The 23,536-nt window shown below is 39.8% G+C and overlaps 1 protein-coding gene across 1 annotated transcript in view; it reads right to left on the bottom strand.

Annotated features, from left to right (window-relative positions):
• Window positions 1–23,536, bottom strand: part of FBXO11 (F-box protein 11) — a 75,942-nt gene that overhangs the window by 32,170 nt on the left and 20,236 nt on the right. Inside the window, exons 2-3 of the mRNA XM_084261877.1 lie at window positions 5,590–5,717; window positions 5,399–5,480 (exon numbers count right to left, since the gene is read on the bottom strand). Of these exons, the coding sequence (XP_084118003.1) occupies window positions 5,399–5,480; window positions 5,590–5,697 (190 nt within the window). The 5' untranslated portion in view covers window positions 5,698–5,717. The remainder of the gene's footprint in view (window positions 1–5,398; window positions 5,481–5,589; window positions 5,718–23,536) is intronic.

The following is a 23,536-nucleotide window of genomic DNA, read 5'->3' as shown; positions in this document are numbered from 1 at the left end:
TTCATAACACAATTACATCTGTGTAATGCTGCTTGCATTATTCATTTTCTTCCTAGAACATCTGAACCTGGGAAGCAATAGGATCGTGATTCTGGCTGTTACAAGACAACTAAAGTGACCCTCAGAAAGATGACCTACAAAATTTTAGAGAATAAAATTCTGAAAAATAATTTCCATGCAAGATTACACACACACACAAAAAAAAAAACCCAAAGCAGCAGAAATAGCCACATTATCTCCAGCTAGAAGAGAGAAGACATGGACTGCAAGGACCAGGACTGTAGCTTTTACAGAGGTCCACAGACCACAGCACCAGCACCTGTGTACTATTAGAGAACTGATTGAAGCTGTTCTTCCAGGGTATCACTCTTACACCTGTGTCAGTCCAGTCAGTAGAAATTCTGAAGTATTACTGATTTTGCAGTGACTTTCTCTGAACCTGTTTCTTGTTGCCCCATTATATGAATGTCACTTTAGTGATTCACAAATACTGATGTCCTCTAAAATGCCAGGAGGGCATCTGCCCAACTGACCGATAGCTGCTCTCAACAGCAGCACAGATTAGTGTCATAAGCTGTACATACATGCCACTTTAAACCAACAAAAACATATGATGTATAAGAGGGATGAGTCTCACCATTCCATGTACCCACAGCTATTTGCTCCCAAAGTATCCTTTAGGATGGTAGAACTGATCACACAGAATAAACCAGAATTTATTTTCCTCATCCTCACCCACCCTCCTCCAAACTACGTTTTTTTAATGGGGCAGCTCCTTGTAGTTCATTGCAAGCTACAGAAGTGCCAGCATGGACACAAGGAAGGAGACAGGAAGGAATGTCCAGAAGCTGCCCAAGACAGTTCCCTTCAGCAGCTGTATTATTAATTTTTATTAAAAATATTTTTTTAATATCAAAACAAACTCACAACAAAAAAAACAAAGAAAAAGTCCCTCACTTAGAAGCCAGGCTGAAGCCAGTAAGCTATCAAAAATAATAAAAGCAAATCAGTCTGGAAGAGCTTTATGCTTGAGAGGCACTTGAAGAGTCCAAAGTCTAGGGAGCATATACCAGCAGTCCATAAGGTGAGCATGGCTAGGGATCACCAAGAAGTATCAGATGCACAATCAATACTGTTATTTTAGAAGGTTCTTTCCTCTGTCAAACAGGCAGGAGCAATTCATTATACAGTCCTAATTATCCTTGAAATCTATCACAGGATAATTGGACATCACTTCTGAATTCACCTTTTTCTGGTAGCTTTCCAGTTAGATATGGAGCTACAGTCTTCCACTGTCTTACAATCTGAAGTGCTATGTTGTAAATGCAAGACAGTAAATACTCACAAGCCCTCCACACACAAATCCCTGAGGGGTACAATTAGATCTTCAAGACAATCAGTTCCTTCCCTAAACAGCTTGCAGAATTTTTTCTTCCTTTAAGTTTAAATATGTTAGGACCTCGTTGTTTTGGTTTTGTTTAATTAAAGAGGGACGTTCAGTAGCGTAGTGCCTCCCATTGCTTCATATTGCCATTTTCCTCTCTAGGCTATATCTCAGAAATAAAAATTGAAATCCAAATGCTAGGGACACAGACCATCTTTTAAAAAGTGTTAAAAAAAAAATCTCACTGTGATAAAAATAAACTCACAATAAACCCTCCACCTCTTTAAATTTTTCAAGTTGTATTTACTTGAAAATTTAGGCAGTGCTTGCAAAATGAAGAGGATGATTTTACAGGTCTCCTCAGCCACCTTTACCCAAAAATCTTGTAGAAGTGAGAAAGTTAAATTGCCCTTCTGCTGAATTAAGACAACAGGGTTGTTTTAAGATTTCTCCATTCAAATCACTAATTGAGTGATTAATTACTACACGGAATTCTCCAGTATAACTTGAAAAAGCTAATTTGCTTCTTCATGTGAAGACTTAAATATCCTTTGGGTCCAAGGGAGAACTCCATGCTTTTGCTTTATAAATTCACACTTCACATTAGGGTTCTTTTAGTAACCTGTCAAAGCAAACACGCATTCAATATGTTCCTCCCAGTTTACAAAAAATAAGCTGAAACAGTTTTAAAGGGTTTTCTGGCCACAGAAGTCAGGAACATTCATGTGCTTCTACTCCTGACAGTTTTATTCCTATTGACAAAAATGAAGGTTTAAGTCCGAAATGTGTATATAAAAACAAAACCTGACAGTTTTCCAGGTAAGTGTTAAAAATAGACAAGAATAAAATGAAAACAAAATCCAAGAGGTCATCACCAATCTTTATCTTTTTGCCCTAACATAAGTTGACAGTTGAACTATTTATGATTTTACTAAATTGTTAATATACTAGACAAATGAAAATTAGAAACAACTGGTTATGTCATTCTGTTTCCACAGGATGTGTGAAGCTGTTTCAGTTTCAGTTTTGATTGTTTAGTAGATAGAAACTGATATAGTAAAACAGGGCAGGGAAAGCTGCATGAAAGTGAATTACCTTCTTCATACAAAGAGCAAGAATGCCATCCTGTGAACTGCAAATAGGTCTTACATAGATACCCTCACCATCCATTTTATCAGAGAAGATGGAGACAAGTAGCTTTTGCTCAGTAAGGAGACATTTAGTAAAAGTGTTTCCTTGTTAAGAAGCAGAAATTTGTCAGAAAACAGCATTCAGTGTTCTTAGGGAAAAGTAAAAAATAAAAATTCCTGTGAACTATGAGCTGGGCATGTACCTAGTATGTGGAACAATCAATGAGTGATCCAGTAACCTGGCGTCTCAGTATCAACTGCAACTCCGTAGTTCAGTGAAGAGAGTTACTTGTCTCTGAACTGATGTCTCCCAAAGGTGGTTAGAAATCAGCAAGAACTGTCCAGTATAAAACAGGTGTGCACATGCAGTGCTCTTAAAGCAAGAGAGGACAAAGTCTATGCAGTAATGAACAAGAAGGAAGAATATGTCAAATGATTAAATCCCTGGATTAACGTGGCATGAGGAGACACATGGTGCTGGAGACTGAAATATCCTAGTAAATGGAAGTATACATTTTCAGTTGAGGTAATGTAAAGAAAAGGTCACAATATACTAAACTTAAATCTTCCCCAAAAATCAAGAAATACATATAATATTTGTATCAATAAGATCTAAAAAGCTGTAAATGCTTTCTGCATAGATGTCAAAAAAATGCTGGATTTGTAGGTTCACAAGCCATTTGCTATGTAAGAACCACAACTCCTTCATACTTTTATTTTTTTTCTTCTTTTTTTTGTATTTTATGTAAGAGTTTACGTGAAAAATTTACGTATTTTCTATAACATGTCGCTTTTTCATCAAGATTCCTGTATATTCATTAATCATTCCATCTCAGAACTGAAGACACTGTCGACTGCAGAGACCAGTCAGTGGAGGACAGGGTTGTAAATAATAATTCTTAAAAGAGTTAGCATTTCAAAATTCTAATGTGTTCTGAAGTGCCTGAGACTGATTCCCCCTCATCATAACCCTTACAATTTGAAATAGCAACTTGCTCCCATCAGCACTGATTCTGAAATCAGTATTAAAATAAGGAACACTCTTCTCCTTTTCCAACTACTGGCTCCACTCCAGTTGGAAAGTCTAATTGACTGGCATTTCTCCTTCCATCTCCGCCAGGTTTTGCTCAACTCAGAGTCCACACAAGAAGGAATGGTTCTCCTCCACCAAGACATCATCATACCTATATTTTAAGTCCCATGTCTTCATTTCATCTACAATTCTGAAGTAAACAGCTGTATGTTGAAGATTACATCACACAATCTCTGCACTGATAGCAAACCAGCAAGCCTCATGCTTACAACCCAGTCACAACAGCTACTACCTACGCTAACAAGAACAATCGATACTTGTACAAATTGAAAGGAATATATCAAAAACTCAGTGGGAACAACAAAAACCCACCAAACCAAAACCCAACACATCATCCATGCTGAGAAGAGATTAATATGAAATGGGTTGAGGACACTCCCTTGTTAGAGTGCAACTAGTTTGAATACAGTTATAAAATTGTTTGCAATTCCTCTGGTAAATCCACACTGGAAAAATCCTCCACAATCCCTGTACTTTCCCCACATGAGCTCAAGAATGTAACAAACATAACAAAAGGAGCACAGGGCGAAAGTTTGGAGAATTCCTTTAGAAGTCAGTGTCATGCATGCTGTAATTCATACCACAGGACTTGCTAAGTTACATACCTTCACCAAAGCAAGGAGGAAGATAAAAGCGCGATGAAGAACACATCTAAAGTGTGTTTCTTCTTGCAGAAACACTAAGAACTAGCAAGACCAAACAGAGACAACTTTGCACAAGGCTTCAGATAGCAAATCAGGAAGTGAAACTGAAATACAACCAAACATCAACTTGAGTGCTTCATTCTGGCTACTTCAAGGATTTAAATCTGAGGTTAAACAATTAACAGCTGCTGAAATTAAGAGTTAATCAAGGGGTGGGTAAAGCAAGCCAGAGGGGGAGGAGAGAAATGGATTGAAAGATAAAATCCACATTGCAGAGAAGGTAAGAAGCCAGAAAGAGCAGACTTCAACAGAAGTAATGAAAATGGACCAAAGCCTAGTGCCAGCTGCTTGGTTTTAATTCACAGCATTAAGGGAAACATGGACTAAAATAACAACCCAAGAAAAAGCAGGAGGAAATCATATGAATGGGAGTTGACAAGCATTGGTGTTGATTTTCCAGAGGAAAGAGACTGATCTCCTGAAATTAAGGAGCGTGTCACGATACAAAAAGGGATAGAAACACACAGACTGAAATATATTGTAGAAGAGAAGAACAAGTAGGATATGCATGCCTATGTATGTGCACATATCAAATGCATGTGTGTAACTGTTTATTATACAACATACATACACTGTGCATATGTAGGTACATGTATGTAGGTACATGGGTAATTTTAATTTATAAACAGACACAAACTCTCCCCCTCTCCAGAATTAAGTGCTATAACAACATACCAAAGCAACCTCTAAACAACATACGGGAACAATAGTATGAGAATGATAAACAAGCCTAGTCAGACTGCCACACCACTGTGGAATTACTGCTTCTAACAGTAGCTTGGATACAACTACACAGCCCTTTGAGGAGAATGAAAACAAACCAAAACAAAACCAACAGCACCCAAACCAACACGCCTGCAGTGAAACGGGCAGACTCAAGGACCAGATTCTAAAATCAGATTAGCATCGTGCTTCCTAATTCAAAGTTCAGAACGAGTTTGTGGTTGTTTTGTCACTACTGTTTCTTAGCTGGAGAACAGACAGGAGAAAGTTCAGGGGAAGGGGTATGTGGGGTGTGCATGTGTGAAGTAAAAGTGTTTCCACCCCTTCTCCACTACCCTCTTTTTTTGTACAAAAAGTTTATTACCTGATAAATCCTGGGATTTTCCAGATACTCTGGCACGTTTAGCACGGTGACCAAAGTTTTCAGTAGCTGAAGTGGAGGCACCCTTTAGTGAAATAAATAAGAATTAGTTCAGTCAGGTAAGTTATGAGAAGTATTCATTAGCTGCTTATTCTTGAAACTGTTAAGAATTAAAACTAAACAAAAAAAATTACCTCCATACTGCTCTTTGTAGGGCAAGCTGTTCTTTTAGGTAAAAGAGTTTTTCTGCGAAGTTGGTATGGACTATTTTGTGCACCAGGACCTGATTCTTCTGCAACCATATCTGCAGGTGCCTCATCATCTGTCAAACAAAACCAAAATTTGCTCATTAGAATTATAGTTTTGGTTTATACCACAAAAGGCTACAAAGGTTTTCAGTCAGGAGAGGGGGAAATGTGTGCTTGTGCTGAGAGAACTTTAAGTGAAAAATCAGGATATACACAGCATACATAAAATTACATGAGAAAGCAGACATGTATTAACTTATGTCCTCCATGTGGACAGAGCAGCTATACCAAAAGCCATTTACCTCCCCCCGCCCCCCCCCCCACCGAAAACCCCACAAAACCGTGGCTTTTTGTTTCTCTGCAAGTACATAATTCACTGTGCTAATTCCATCACCTCATTACCTCACGAATTTTTCACTAGCAGCATAACGATGAACACTGGAGTTTTGATTGTTAACTAGATGTTATCAAAGACATCCTTTAGAAAACATGGTATTTAGTACAAAACTCAAGGCAAAATTTTTCACAAACATTTCAGGAACAGCCCAGGCAGCATGCAAATACTTCTGTAAAATGGAGGTAGCTTTAAAATAAACATACAATCTGTTTAACTAAACTACACTTTGAAAGGTAAGAGTATACACTCTCCCTACCCTTAAAAAAAAAAAGCAGAGAAAATATCATGAGTGTAACTTTAAAAAGTTGGATTCATTAGTTTTCCCTGTTCATATATTTATAAAGCACACTTGAAACAAGCAAAGAGTAATTATTTATCCCCGCACACCCTACAACTAGCATCAAAATGACAAGAATTTAAAGGTCAACACAAAAGCCATCTAAAAAATAAAGCCCAACTCCACATAACTAAAAGACATACTTTCTGCAGACGTTTCTTCCTAACTGCTTTTTAAAATTTTTAAACTACGTAAAACATGATGTAGAAGTGATAGCCAGGAATGCAATACCATGAACACTTTTCCTAAATATATTAGGGTGAACAGAGATTGATGTCAGGAACAAAAAATACCCAAAAAGCTCACACTCACAAAAAACAACCACCTGAATATACCTTCCCCCTTCAAATATTAAACCAGTCTCTTTAGAACAAAGAAAAACAGTTCTAAGAGTTCCAAAGACTCCTTTACATTTCAAGATCTTAATCTCATTATTGTCCTAAGGGGTTTGTGTTTGTTTTTACATGGTACAAAACATTACTTTTATATAGAATTATGCATGCCTGCATAGCCCAAACTGGTACATCGCTGACAGCTAAACCAATAAAATTCTAAAGAATCTTCAGTGTACTCCTGCTCTTTTCTGGTGCTAATTTTTCCCCTACCTTAGGCAGGTGTTTATAAACTGCAAACCTTGCCACATACAAACAGATCACAAGACTACTAGGACATCTAAATAGAAGACAGAACCTGGTAAAGAGGTGAAGTTATCTGGTGTATGTGGGCAACTTCACAGTGGCAGCTCAGGACAGTCTCAGAGAATGTCAATCAGCTCACTAATTCACCTGAAAACTAACCCTGCAGAAGGACGTCCATGATCAGCCAGCACAGACACAAAGAGGGGACAAAACTGGAAAGAAGCACCACCCCTTCTACAGCTGCAGTGCTGTTTCTATGGACAGCACAGAACCGTGAAACTCCTACTATCAAACCACCATGTTTTAGAACAGAGCAACCTCTGTAACTTCAGCTAGAAGATAGCTCGCTCTCCCTGCCTGCTCCTTATGTACCTCACTAGCATCTGAGCACTTCTCTCCCTATGAAAGACAAATATTTATGCATTATGCAAAAAGCCTAAAGGACATTGATAGATGAACTGCAGTGCATTTTCCTGTGAAGGAGCACCTGGCCCAGTGTTGGCACTGCACACCTGTGGGAGGTTACTGACCCCATAGCAGACTCACTGCCTGCTCACAAATTCAGTCACCTAATTCTACTGGTTTCTTTTAATCTCTGACAGAAAACACCCTGCCGAGTCAACAAGGTATCAGCAGAAGGAAAAGAGAAGCTGCTATGGGAGAGTTCCCAGTCTTCTCTCATACAGCAGAGCAGGAGAGGAGTAGTGGGTCTGAAGTAGGCCCGGACAGGAAGGACTGAGGTGGCCACTGCCCACAGCAAGGCCTTCACAGCCAATCACCCAAACATATTCCAGCACTGCAGTACCTAACTGCTTTGCACCACTTATTTCTGTTTAGGATCCAATACAGTAATTATGATTTCTGTTGCTAATATCCCCCAGAAGCATTTTACTCAGGGATCATCTCAAGCCTATTCCCCTATTTTGCACTGAAGACACAAAATGACTGTCAGTAGCAGGGTTTTGGGTTCCCCCCCCCGTTCTGGATGGTCAATAGACCAGTTCAAAATTGCCACATATAACAAAGCAAAAACCCCAAAAGAACCCAATACACAGGGGGGGAAATGGGAAAAAATACCAGAATACAGAATTTTTAGCTCAATAGGCAATGAAAAAGGCAGAGACATGTTCCAATGAGGTCCTCAGAAGTAAAGCCTTGGAGGTTACTAGGGACAAACCATACTGCTTCTGGAAAAAGAAGGTGGGAGCCTGTGGGGGAAAATGGAAGCAAAGATTGGTTTAGCTGAAACACTGAAGGACTGGCTAAGCAGAAATGTATTCTTTTTCTTGCAGTGGATTTAGGAGGATGGCAGGAGTCCTGCTAAATCACTTCTCTAGCACAGATGACATTAAGGGATACCTACTCATTCACTCAGCTTCACAGCAGGTAGCTGAAGAATTAACATCTTCCTTTTTTCTACTCAAGCCACAAGTAAGATGAGAGAAGGGCACCAGGGAAAGCACGTATCACCCAGAGCGTGGGAAGCAATGGGTGCCTAGGGCACACACACACACACACACACACACACACACACACCATGGCAGCTGTCACTGTCAGCAATGCCGGTGCTGGTCCATGGCAGCAGCACAAACACAGAATGCATTACGACAGCAGCTCACCTATTGAGAGGTGAGCTCATAGGGAGAAGAGCATCTCAAAAACCCAAGAGCAATGGCCCTGCCACAAACCTGCTAATTGTATGCCGTTAATTTGATGGCTATAGAAGGACAATCAAGCAAGTTAGATGACTTTTCTTACTAGCAGTTTTTGCCACGCTTCTGAGGGCCTGGCCAGCTTCTGGGTGGATTTCAGGAACAATAACAACTGATAGCGTTTTTCCAAGTGTGGCCTGTTTAGTTACCATCAAGTGAAATGCTATGAGGAAGCCTCAAAATTTCAAATCAGCTGTTACAGAAGTAAGCTTGGTGCTTGTTTTTAGCCTTCCAAAAGTTGCACTGTATGGTCCAAACAGCCACCAGCCACCGTGCTAACTTTCAGATATGTAATTCTCAGAAAATACTATTTCCCAATAACCGCACATTACTTTTCCCTGAGCAACGTGACACTGCTAGTAATGCAGATGGAGAATTAAGAGCTGTTTCCAAAATCCCCCTCTAAAAGCACAATCACAGAGCAGACAATACACCTGCTTCTAAACAGAAAAATAAATTTTAAAATACAGAACCGCAGTGCCTCAAAAATATTTTTAAAACCCTATTTTAAAAGCACAGCAGTATTAGCCACTGCATCTAATAACATAAATAAGCAGCATTATAATCACATTTGTTGATGGTAGAAGTATAGAAGTCATTAAACAAATCTGGGGGAGTGTGTGTAATATCAATGCCCTCATACAAATACCTGCTGTAATGATGGTCAGATGCTGTCACAGTTTTAACCAAGTCAACCTAATCTCTTAAAAACTGCAAGTATATTCAGCCAAGTCTGGTCTCAAACATTTACCTTAGCATTTTACATCAGTTACATATTAAATAAAAGTTTCAAACAAAATAATGTTCACTGAAAATTTAAAAGCTAAGCAATACTGACAGATCAAAACTTTAAGTTGAAAAAACCTCTTATCCTCTAGTTCAACATCACTCATGACACAAGCCATAACACTACAAGACACAAAAATCAACACATTTCAAATAGGGAAATCGATACCAAACTGGGTGTAGGTCCTAGAAGAACACCCTATTAACCCATACTGAAGCTATGTGAATGAGGTGATAATGCACCTCGCCTATCAGCCGAATTTCAACAGTACCAAGAGTTCACCACACGGAGTCTTACATAGAACTCGTGCAATTACAAAATGACAGAATAAACTATTAAGACAAAAATTCCCAACACCATCTTTCTTCACAATCAGAAGAAAAAGCTACAAAATGCAACTAAAATGTGAACTGATACAGCTCAGTTACTTTGAGCAGAGTGAATCTTGCCATATATTTGGCAAAACATGGAGACTGCCATCCTGTGAGATGACAGCTCCAACTACCTCACTGCTGGATTAGTTTAAAACAGAAAAGACAGCATAAATTTAAGGGAGAAGAAAGAGAACGTGCAGACAAAAGAGACAGCAATAAAGGCAAAATAACTTCCAGAACTGAAATACAAGGCAGGAGATCTGTATTTGCAGATACAATAACTGCAAAAACATGAGCATCAGTAACAAATCATGAGCCCAAAACCAAGAACACACCCACCATTCTCCTTGTGGGAAAAAATCTCCAGGACTGAGCTCTTAATAAATGTATGCATCACCAGTGTGACCAACACTCGTCCTTTGTCCTTGCAAATGCTCCCGGTAAGTGGCTGAGTCTGAAAAGGAGTCACTACCAAACCCTGACAGACAGCACGTGTAGAAATGGTACATTCTACTCCACAACCTCAATGCAAAAAAGTTTCTCACCACTAGAAACATTCCCACTGATGCAGGGCAGCATTTAAGGGTTCATTTAAATTACGGATGGCGGATTGCTTTCGAAATGGAGACGGTTTGCTTTTGAGGCCTACCTGAGTATCTCTCCCAATAGAACCCCTAGCTAGGAATGCTACTACAAAAAACACCACATCCAAAAAAGACAACCAACCACACCAAAAAAAAACTTAAAATAACAAAAACCCCACAACCAAAGCGACTCAGAAACTGAGAAAGAACACATGTGAAATTCAGCAAGCCCAGACTGAAAAGGCAGGAGCATTGTGGTGATCTTCCACTATCAAGTTCCACTTCTCCAAAGAGGACTTGAAGTCAAAACCAATCAAAAAACCCCATCCTAAGAAACAGGAGGCACATATTAAAAAAAAAAAAAGTAGCTGCAAACTCATTTACTGCTAACAGAAAAATACTCTAATAAATACTATAATATATATCATCATGGAAATAAAACCTGCAGCATTTCCCAAGCAATATCCAGAGTAGCTTGGCTCAGAGATAAAAATCTAAGAGGAGTTATTTTTCTAAGGTTCTGATGGCACAGGTCAACAAGAAATATTCATCTGACAGGAGTCAAAGTTGTCTGAAACTGGAGTAGACCCAGGGAAAGAAAAAAGAAAAAAAAATACATAAATAAATACAAAACTAGGGTCAGGCTCTCCATTCAAAGCAGCAGGCTTTCAGTTTGGAAAGGGGACAGACCTAACATTAAAAATGTATGCTTTCTTAAAGATGTGCTGAAAGATCAGACTTACTGAACACCATATGGAATAAAGAGATTCTGCCTTCTGGGAAGCAACAACTAGACACAATAACCATTACTGATTGCTAGAATATTTTAAATATACATACCATTTCTTACTGTGATAATAAAGCAAAGATATGTAACAATATGCAAGCTTACAGAAATTTGTAATGGTTTTATTTGATACAGAAAAACTTCAGAGTTTTTCCTGTATGGAAATTATTTCTTAAATTGAGAGAAAGAAAGAAATTAAGCTAAAAGTCGCTGTACTTGTATAGAGCAAAGTAAAAAAAAAAAACCACACACCACACCACCCCCCCATCCAAAAACTGAACACCACCTTTTTGGAATTTATGTTTCAAGCTTTTTAAACATGAATACTGAAATGAGACAGCTTATTACTCTATGGAAATAGGTCGTGCAGTCATGATGGCCTAAAAAGAGTAAGAATAGATCAGATGCTCAACTGTAGCAGTATTTGCTCAAAAGCTTGTGTTAGTTTTACAACACATCTAAGTGTGTTTTCTACAGGGAGAAAGGTAATTACTTATATCTACACAGAGATTTTCTTCAGGCTCTTTTTTTTGTGTGTTATTCTTAGAATCTAATGGAAATAAACTTTTACTTAAGAGGAGGAAAGACTTCAGGTCTTTCTTCCTCCTCAGCTTACTCTGAAGCCCTCTTACATTGGTCACTCAAATCAGATGGGAGAGAAAAACTTTCCCTTAAAGGTCTGTTAGGTCAACTAGCACCCTCAAAATGCTGCATACTAAAACACAGCCTATACACACACAAGGCAGTAATAACAGTGAGAGCTGGCACAAGGCAGGCAAAGTGAAAGGAGACAACTGGGAAAGATGAACTGGCTGCAAGCCCAAAACTTGTACCCAGCTATATTTCTGTAAAAATTGCCTACCATCAAAACCAGCTATTCACATTTCAACCTCGTTCACAAGGGAGGTCCTAGTCTAAAACCATCTAGCACAAAAACTGCATGTGGACAAAGCCCTCCAAGTACTATGAAGAATATTTCCCTTTTCAGAAACCAGGCACAGAAAATGGTAGGTACTGTTTGATGAAAAATTTGAGTTTATGTCCAGATCCAATCTCCAAGAGATATTTAATACCAGGTTAAAGACTGAATTTAAAAAAGACAACAACATGCACATATTTATTAGACATACAGAGGAACTGTGCAATTAGCTATATACCCAAGCTACTTGTTAGATAACTCATTTTAGAGTGTGAAGGAAAACTTTCTTACAAGAAGCAGCTGTAATAGTCAACACTAGGAGGCTTCAAACAACAGGTGACAAACCAGAATAAGGAGATCTAATTTTAAAAAACACTAAAGAAAAAGAAACCTACTGTTTTCTCAAGCTGATAACTGTATTACAGCATCATCTAAAACATTTAGCAAGCTAATACACAAATCAGGTGGCTGCTTTGCAAGTATATTTATTAAGAGAATCTCCCTTCCTACTCAATAGGCAGCTTTACTTTGCTCTGACTAGCTTTCAGAGAAGGGACAAGGATGTCTTTGGGTGCGTTCATCATTAATAAGAGAAATACTTTCAAAGCTGTGGCCTGGCTACATGGCTCCTCGATGCTACTGCAAAAAAGCTGACGAAGTAGATTTTAAAGGTTCAGTAATACACAGTGTTTAAGGGGCATTCCTCCTCAGTCCTTAAGAGCCATTCCTCCTGCCATTTAAAAGAAAATAGACTTGATTACTACAAGCCATTTTTTTTATTTTTATTTTGACTACTGATTCAAGTGTCCAACTAGTATGAATTTAATTACAATTTCTATATTCTTATATCACTTCATTTGTTAGAACAGTCAAGTAACTAGCTTCAAAGTTCACTACCTTCTTCAGATGAAATACACAACTTCCATCTCATTACAAAAGCATAGCCAGCATCAACAAAAACACACTGAAAAAGGTTCAAGTATTCCCATTTTATTCTGCATCAGCTTGTCAAAAGAGTTCTGATAACCCCCTATTCTTTAATTTCAGGCAGTACACTCCCAGATGTCTGAATGCAGATGAGAATGCAGCCTTGTGACCACAGCCTTGGAGGTAGTGTGGTGGAAAGCAAGACAACCAAAACCAAGCCTCAAACCCCTTTCCTCCCTAATAAAATTCCACTTTACAAGGAGATGGTCTGTCCTGTGGGAAGAAGCAATAGGTTCTCCAACAGCAACACCAAAGTGACCAGAATACACGTGCTCTGGTGGCACAGAGTAACTGCCGAACCAACCAGTCAGCAGCACTTTAAAAAAAACCCCGAAACAAACAAAAATGAAGACTCTCTTCCCTGAACTATATGAAACTTAGTAAAACAGATGGACATTGATAGGATGAAAACTAGCCTCCAAAACCTCTGTATCAGGGAGAGAGAGCAGACATCAGCTGAGGTGAGTAAGGCCAGTTAGGTAAATTAGATTCATGGAATGGCCATTAAGGCAAACCAGTATGCCCATCTTGGCTGATGGTCTGGCTCAAGCTAGTTAGCATATTCTGGAGAAAAAGGAGATAGCTATCATATGTAAAATGAATGAGGTATTTGTGAGGATAGACTATTTCTAATAAGCAGAGAGTAGCTGAGCTATCAAGCAGAAAGCTTACATTTGTTAGTGTGGTGGTTTGACCCTTGCTGGAGGTCCAGACACCCACCAAAGTTGGTCTATCGCTCCCCTTTTCAGTTGGACAAGGGAGAATATATACATTGAAAGGCTTAGGAGTCAAGATAGGGTCAGGGAGAGATCATCCTGTAATCAACATCATGGGCACAACAGACTCAAAACAGAATAAAGGAAAGAAAACTAATTTATGACACTGCCCTGCACCCCCAGTGACACCACAGTCGGGTAATGAGAAGCATGACCAGATCTTAAAGCAGCTCCCCCCACCTCTCCCTTCTTAGCAGATTTCACTTTAGTCAAGATTTTGCTCCCTTCTTCCCTCCCACTGTGGCACAGGGAGGGGCAGGGAAAGGGGGTTTCAGTCAGTTCCTCATGAGTTCTTCTCCTTCCCAGCTTGTGGGGGCATTCCTCACACCCTTCTCCTGCTGCACCGTGGGGTCCCACCCAGGGTAGACAGTCCTCCACAAACTTCAACGTGAGTCCTTTCCCACGGGGCTTCAGCTCTTGCCCAGCTGCCCCAGCGTGGATCCCCTCCCATGGTGTGCAATCATAGAGGCACAGAATGTCTCTCAGTCTTTCAGGTCCAGACTGCTCCAGCCTGGTACTCCAGAGTCACAAGCCCCACTCCCCATAGCAAACCTGCACCAGCCCAGATCTCTTTCTCATCTGTCTCTCTCTCCACAGGCTGCAAGTGCTGGCAGGGGCTTGCTCCAATGAGGGTCACAGCATCTCCTGTGTGTCTCCACCTGCTCCAGCACGGGGCCTCTCCATGGGCTGCAGGTGGGGTGTCACCCTTTTCCATAGGTTATGGGGCTACACTCACTCCACCATGAGTTTCTCCACAGGCTACAGGGGAATCGCTCTCTCCAGCACCTGGGACACCTCCTCCTCCTCCCCCCATCCTCACCTAACTTATCTTTATGTCCACACAGGTTTCTTACATCTTCTCACTCCCTCCTCTGGAGGCAAAAGGCAGTTGCTAGCAGGTTTCTTCCTTCTAAATGTGATTCCCAGAGGCACTGTGACCATCACCGATGGCCTTGGCCCTGGTCAACAGTGACTCCAGCCTTGAGCCAGCTGGTGTTTTCTCTCTGAGGCCTACAGAAGACTTCTGGCTGCTTCTTGCAGAAGCCACCCCTGTAGCCACCTCCTGTAACATTCAGTGAGTCTGAATATTCTTGGTAACAGTGAACTCTTAAAACTTCTAATTCATTCTTTTTTTATTCTAATTCATTCTCATCCTGCATGAGTAACTACTGGAACTGAAGGAGGAGCATAATGCTCTTTTTTTCTCTTTGACTTTCTGGTACCTTCAAAAAAAAAATGGGGGGTGAGGGAGATGCAGAATAGGAGTGAGTAAATTCAGTGAGAATAGAGATTCAACTTGACACACCTTCATCTTACACTTCGTTTTCTATGGCCCATACTCAATCCATTCGCAGAGATTCTCTGTGATGCATGGGAAGCTAGAAGAGACCTTGCTCAGAGAAACATGGCTGCCCTTGAAAGGACAGGAAAGTATGTGTAATAAAACCATCCACATAGCTGTAAGTCTCATTATGACTAAGCACTATTACAACTATTCAAGCATAACTCTCATAAAACAATCTCATGGCACAATCATTTCACCAAATTTTCAGGAAATGAAAGCCTCCCACAAATTTCCCTGCCATAAGCCACATCTGCAGAGTACTTTGTGTTACACAGGTGGAAAATTATCTGTCTCCTGCCACTAGTAGTAGTAACAGATTTGGAAGCACTTGCCATGGAAAGCCATCTGCCTTATATGGACTCTACATCAGAAGTGACTGGCATCTATCAATACATTAGCCCAGCTAGAACCCAGCTGTATCAAGGAGCAGTTTTGATAAACTAAGCTAGGAATTTCCTACAGTTCTTCAGAATTAAAAGAGTTTCTAAAATGCCTATCGTGACAAGGAAAGGCAGTCACAGATCTGTCCTGCAGTGACAAAAACAAGTAAAGAAAAGAGGCAACCAGAGTGAAAGGCCAAACATTTCTTTCTGTAGGCTTGGCATTGGAGGTGTGGGGGGTGGGTATGGTCGGCATTATTTCTTCCTAAGCAACAGCAGGAAAAAGTACATTAATAGTTCTTTAAAGCTTTCCAAGCATGGCTGTCATTCTTCCCTCTGTATCCTACTATTATGTTACATCAGAGGAGGAATAATAAAGAACCAGAAACCATCAACTTAAGCACTTTACGTTATCTAATATAACTGTAGAAAAACAGAGTCAGTAAGAAAACCTCAATTTGAATCTTGACTGTTTTTTAATAGATCCCAGGTAACACTTTGACACAACCTTCAGAAACATAATGCGCCAACAGACTACCAATTCTAGTTTTCTGGAGAAAATTCTACTGGTATATATGGGCAGCTAGATACTATCCCAAGCAGAGGTTCCCAAGTCATGTTCAGCTACGGTGGCAATTTACACCAAACAAAGATCTAAGAAGAAGCAGAGGGACACCAAATGGTCCAAAGGCAAAAGCTGGACCATGTAACTTTGACAGACAGCTAGTAGGAAAAAGCACCTTGAGCTATTATTACTCACTAGTTTGGATATCCAACAGCCAGTCAAGAGATTAACTGTGTGAAATGCAAAAGGTAAAATATGAATTCTCTTTTGGTTATTTCCCCTAACCTACTGTTATAATGATACTAAACATATATCCTACTTTCTCCTCCCGCCCAAGCAGGAGAAAGATCTACACAAGTATTTCAGATGTTACGACTGAGATGGAAATAGAAACCACACACCCCTCCAAAATGCCCAAGCCTCCATGAAATGCTACCGTATGAACCCAACAGTATATTGCAAACCTAAATACAGTAAAGACTGGGGGGGTGGGAGTGGGGGGAAGGGGGCAGAATAAAAATCATTAAATACCTCCACATTATTGTTCTTTTATTCACCAAGAATGCAGGCCCCCTATAACAGTATATAGTTATTTTTAACCTGACTTTCAGCAAGGCTATGCAATGATAATTATGCCAGAAGTACGCATCCACAAAAGAAGCAAGTGAACACTTATTGTCCTTGGATCAGCAAAGGATGGTTTTACCTGATGTACTTGGTAACAAGGCTGAGTTTTCCAAGACTAACTGTGGCAAGGTTTGCATGCCCCAAGTCAGACTGATCTGATCATTATTTTCTCTGAAAACTCTTCAGAATGATTGTCCCTATTATTCTATTATTGAATTACAAACTCCAAAGCGTGTAGAGTTTGTAATTCAAAACAGGATAGCTCTGTTTAACTTCAGAGAAATGATTATGAGAAAACAGCCTGTGCAACTATAGCAAAACCAAACATTGCCAGGGCCCAGGAGGAAAATGCTTTATTACTTATTTGCCAGCATATATGTTATTAAGATGAGTTAAGAAAATGGTCAAACTAAGACATTGGTGTAGTAGACAGCTTCTGATGCAGGTCTAAATTTAAGAGCTAGACAAAAAAAAAAAAAAAAAAATCAATAACCTATCAACACTGAACACCATATTTAGAATTAAGGGCCAACAACAGCCCACCTAAACCCAAGCTGCTTTGAATACAAAAAGAAGCCTGCATAAAGAACAACTGCCCCACATTCAAAACTCCTGCTCCAAGAGATAAGAGTAAAAGTGTTTTTCATCAGGGTTTGCAATATTATATAACTTGGAAGGACATTACTGTCTGTTTTCCATTGCTACCACCTGTTACAAAACATTAGGAAACCTGGAAACAAGGTTTCTTAGTATGCATTAAAAGAAATTGCAGGACAGGGAGGATGCTGATTTTCCTTGTCCTGTAGAGTAAGGATCTCCTAAACACCCCAATCCAGCAGTTACTGCTCTTGGGACATCTCGGGGGGGGAATTATACCTCGGTGTTTTATTAGAAGACCAAATGGCATTTGATATATTAATCCAAGTTTCTAATTATGATGTTTGTTTTGTCTCCTTCCGAATAGCACTTTAAAAAAAAAAAAAAAGACCCATACTTTAAATAAAAATACAACACCTAAACATGCTGTGTAAATTCTGTATGTATTAGGCACCCAGCCCATTTCTCAGCACTTCATAGCCAACCACTCTGCAGTGCTCACCTAGTCTCAGCATTCCCATTTTCAGCTGCAATGAAACATACAGTCAGATGCAGGCTGACCGTGTATTTTTATCATAAAATGCAGCACCATGCATGAAGAGCCCTGTCCATAAACTTCCAGAAGCTTTTCCTAAATAGCTACAAAACATCCACTAGTGTTTTCAATTAACACTCCCGTCTCATGAGCAGCTCTTACACATGGGTTTATACAGATATTTAAGTACATTCAAACTTCAGAAAAACTACCCTTTTTAAAATGCATAATACAACTAATTTTGGCACAAGAATTCAGTTTTCAGTAAAACTTCAGAGACCAAAACACCAGCAGCTGCAACTGCTAAGGTGTGAGCATATAGGGGGAAGAAAAAAAATTAGCGTATTTGGCTGTTAATTATCTTTTGGCAACTAATTATACTAATTTCAGATACAAGTTGGGGTTTACTTTCCTGAAAAGTTCTGAAGCAAAACGTAATGGCAGCTTAATTTAAGAGCTTCCAAATTGATACATGTTTGCAATGAATGCTCTTCAAGTTTAAAACTGCAGATGATGCCCTGTGTCCTGATGAACTGTTATCAACTACTCACACTTTCAGTTCAAAACAATTAAATAAATCTAACTTTTCTCAGCATCAGGTCCTCCTTCTCCCACATCTAACCTCCCATTTTGTTTAGTTCCTATACTTCTGGATATTCACTCATTTTAAGACCAGATAGAATAGCTCTTCATCAGTTATTCCATGCTTATTTTGGAGTCACGACCCACTACACTTCCTACCAACTCCCTGTAATTTGTCATGGCAAATTTCTACTTTTAAATCACTTAAATACACTGAAAAAGCTGTTTGAACATATGGAACAACAAGCAATGGGGACATGGTATGGCTAAGAGTCCAGTAACACAGCCGCTTCCAGACTCAGAGCTCTTTGTTGTACATGGTAATCCCATGCTGTAAGCCATTAAAATACAGATGGAAAAAGGCATCACAGATAACCCTTATGCTAGAAGGCCACAAGGACCAAAAAAGGCTTTTTAAGAGGAAGAAGAGCTCTTTATCACCATGCCAAAAAATTAAAGTTTATCTAGAAAACTGATCATCTTAATATGCAACTTCTTTCATGTTTAGGTAGCTCCATCACTATCCACCTGTCTATCATATTCTCTCAGACACATACACAAGGCAGGGCATTTAGAAACCAAGATATTCTGGAGAGCAAGCAGACAAAACATGCAGGAAAAAACCGCAAAACATTAAACTCCTTTTCTGATTATTTTACCTATATTTCCTGATAATTTCCTTTTTTTCCAAGAGAGAGAAAAGGAAAGAAATTGGGAAAAAAAAACACAACACATATCCCCCCCCCCCAGTTTAGCCAAGAGTATTGAAAGATGTCAAGATTCCCCCTGGCAGCTGCCCCATGGGGAGATTCCCATTCACCCACCCCTCCCAGTGACTAGTGCCAACCATCCCTCCCTCTCTGCTCTCCCCTCCCCATATTCCAGACAAGCCTACACCATTTGATCCTGTTCCTTTTAGTACTTCTTAGTGTTGAAGAAGAGTTAAACTACACACAGAATAGAAATGCAGCTGTTTGTATACACAGACCCATCCAGGCATTCTTTTGCAGACAAATTTGATACATATACAACAACACAGTGTAAGAGAAGAGTCACAGGTATGCAGCCCTAGAACTGATCCACCAGAAAAGAGAAACACCTCTCATTTAACCAAATTAATTTTACTTAGTGTGTCAGACTAGGTCAGCCCTGATACCTCAGCTGAGGCCTGGCACTTCATAGTATTAATTGTGGTTTTTAGGTCATTTGACTATATCCTTAAAAGGCTGAAAAAATAAAGGAGTACTAGCATTAAGGAGGAACATCATATTACAAACAAGACAGATGGCTAACAAGCCTTCAGATAAATTCTGTATGGCAAATAATCTTACAGAGAATTACCTCTTCTAAAGAACAAACTGCTCAAGTATAACCTGAAAGAAGTACAAAGACTTTGGTCCAAAGCACTGCAAAACATCACTTAGCTTACAACTCTACACACAGAAGGGGAGAAAGCATTTAAGCACGGAATGGTATTATTAAAACCAAATTTTAATCTGAACATGGAAGAAATTTTTTTCCTACTGTGAGTATTGTTGAGCACTTGCATAGGTTGCCTGGAGATTTTGTGGAGTCACCAAACTCTGTTTGTCCTTTCCAAGGCAGCTATGCCTCTGCTACTATGACTTATTTGAACGGAAACAAGATAAAACTCAAGAGATTAGCTCAAAAGCCTGTTCCATCCATTTCCCAAGGATTACCTAAATTAGGAGCACAGGTTCCCCATGTAGTCAGCGAAGGAAGAAACTGTTATTGGAGAACAATTCATCCTTGCTTGATTCTAGTATTCCCATCAGTCAGGTAACAGCTCTCCCACTCCTGCTGAATGTACTTTTTACTTTCTTTACCCTCTAGATTTCCTATTATATGGCCTTGCTGGTGCACTGAAGCTCCAGACCCACTGATTTTACCCCAGGAATGCAGTTATAAAATACAACTTTTATACACTTGCATGTCTAAAACCTCAGCCCATTTGTACTCTAACCCAGGAATCCCAGGCTTCATGACATTAGGATAGGATGACAAACCATAGTATTTTCAACTGTACACATATAAAACCATACAGCTTAACACAATCTTATACTGCTGCATAAACGTGTGTTTTCTACACTGGCAAATGTTACTATGTTAACAATCAAATGATTATACCAAAATATATTTTGTCAGTGAGAAACATGTCATGAAGGAATACGAAGAATATTTTAGATGAAATTAAAATGGTCTCAGCACAGTAATTTAAAGATTTGATTAAAAGTACTAAAATATAACTCGTTACAACATTCTGCAGTTAGAGATGCCCTTCTTTCTCCTCTAGATTTCCATAATGCATACATTACCTCATTTCTTCCCAACTGTTAGACTCAAGTGTCATTTCATCATTTTCCTGATCCAGAAGTTTTAGGGGAAAAAAATACCACTATTAAGCATTCTGACCTGGAGTGAGGCTGTAAAACATCCTAGGGTATGCTTCCACACATTTGACCAGGCAGGTGAAACATCACCAAGCCTTTACAAACACAGTATGTTTATACAATAACAAACAGCTAGAGGGCTAGCAACTGATGAGGTATTCATAACAAAAAGCCATCTCAGTAGTAGCAACCTTTTTACAAAACTGAATGCTGATGATTAACTGATGAAAACATTGCTCTCAATTTCTTCAATTATATCTAAGAAAAAAAAATACAAGTCAGTCTCAAAGGTGATATGGAGACTTTTTAAACAGGAGGACTAAAGCTACTTCCCTCCTCACCCTTCCATATTGAAGGCTTTTCCAAAAGGAAGGATTTGTGTTCACCACAGAAGGTGGGCATGAAGAGAGCCATTCAGAAATAAACTGTTGCCCGACTGTATGATCTCATTTACACCAGTCACACACAGAACAACAACAAAAGCTTTGATTACACAGGTACAGGAAAAGCCTTATCCCTTACCACTAGAAGCAAGCAAGACAAAGTCCAAGACATCCAACGGATCTTCCTGAAAAGATCTCAAAATTAAGCGCTCAGTTGGAAATAGAAGGGTGATCACCTCCCACCTCTGATCAGCAGAGGCCTGAGCAGAGGCTCGTGGTCCTGCTGGACACAAACCCCTGGGTTGTGCACGCCAAGCCTTCTGCAGCTCAGAAAGGATGGGTGGCTGCCAGAGGTAACCGCAGCGGGGTCCGCTCTCTTCCTACCCCCATCTCATGCTCTTCCAGTCATTTCTGTTTGTGCCAGGACAGAACACATACTTGACAAGTACCCCCTACTTAAGGGTGATCTTCAAAGTAATAGCTTCCCCCCCAACCCGTATCTTTCTCCTAGCATGAAATACTTACACTACTACTGCACACCATCTTATAGAAATCTGTAAATACCCTGGTACAGAAAGAGATAATTCATTCTTTCCCCATATTACCAGTTTAGCCTCTTGGTGTTTAAAACAAAAATAATCAAGAAGTGCTACTGTGCCAATTCATGGTTTCAAAGATCCTCACAACTGTAAATTGGAAGTGTGCTAGAACTCATGCTAGCTGAACACACTGAAAAAAACTCACCTGCTAGACAAGATCATGCCAGCTAAAAATCCAAGGAATAATATATTCAACCTCCCACACCTTCACTCTAAATTACAGTCAATTTGCTAAAAGTGAAGTCTCATGCAATCACTCTCCCTTACAAAGTATGTTCTCAAACTAATGAATCTACAGGCTGCACTAAGATGGTTATATAACATCAGCAAATTGAATTTATTTTCTTGGCCCTATTTTCTGTCAGTCTTTCTAATCATCCTCTTCATTTTGGTTTCCTTCATCAAGTCCTCCTGTCAGTTTCACCTGTTCTTAACTTACCAATCTGACACACCTATAAACTACTCAGTTGTTCCACCACTGTTAATTTGCACTAGTAGCAACTGCAGACACAGCCAAGTTAGTCACTTCAAACACTTGGGGGGAAGGGGGGGGGGGGGGGGAGAAATAAAACTTAACCATGAAGAGCCTGTGGACATAGTTGCAAGCAAGATTAGAACAGGAAAAACTATGGCACAAAAATAAACACATTGAGTTTTAGAATCAGACTGGTTTGGAAGAGACCTCAAAGACCATCTAATTCCAACATCTTCTGTGAGCAGGGGCACCCTCCACTAGCCCAGGTTGCCCAAAGCCCCATCCAACCTGGCCCTGAACACTGCCAGGGAGGGGGCAGCCACAGCTTCTCTGCAACTTGCACCAGGGCCTCACCACCATCACAGTAAAGAACTTCTTCCTACCATCTAATCTAGATCTACTCTCCTTTAATGTAAAGCCATTAGCCCACGTCCTACCACTACACACCCTTGTAACACAGTCCCTCTCCAGCTTTCAAACACACACCCTCCCTCACACAGGCTTATACCTGGACATTGGGTAGAATTCTGGGGTCATGTGAACACTTGCACCTCTGTCCCTCCTGGCTTGCTTATGCCCAACTCTTGTCCCAGCTGATGATTTGGTACGACAGTGTAAGAACTCTGTCCTCAAAGACTTGCTTGAAATAGATGGAGCCGATCCAGAACTGGCTACTGCCATCCCAAGATGCTTTACTCAACTGACGAGCACATGAACGATTAATGTCTTCCAAAAAATAGACAGGGGGGGTTTAAAAGACACTGCTGCTTATATTTTTCCAACTACTGCTTCTTTCAAACATCTCTCTGCTCTACAGCAGGAATACAGTAAGTGTTATCTATGAAGTCCTTTCAGCCACTGAAGCTGCTGGTAATAATAAATTAGTGTCCAGTGAACTACAGTGGTTTTGATCTTTCCCTTTTGCTAATGCTTAGGAGATCAATTGGGTACCATAAGTCCCTGATGTCATTAACCACATTATCTCACATCTCTGATTGTATTGCTTCCAAGTTCAGTATTATCTTTACTGTGCAATACAAACTTTTAAATAGTATGGACATATCTTCCCTCCACCTCAAAGAAAACAAAAGCACCA

Source organism: Gallinula chloropus, assembly GCF_964237585.1.
Source record: "Gallinula chloropus genome assembly, chromosome: 3".
Taxonomy (NCBI): domain Eukaryota; kingdom Metazoa; phylum Chordata; class Aves; order Gruiformes; family Rallidae; genus Gallinula; species Gallinula chloropus.
This window is presented reverse-complemented; position numbering and strand designations above follow the sequence as displayed.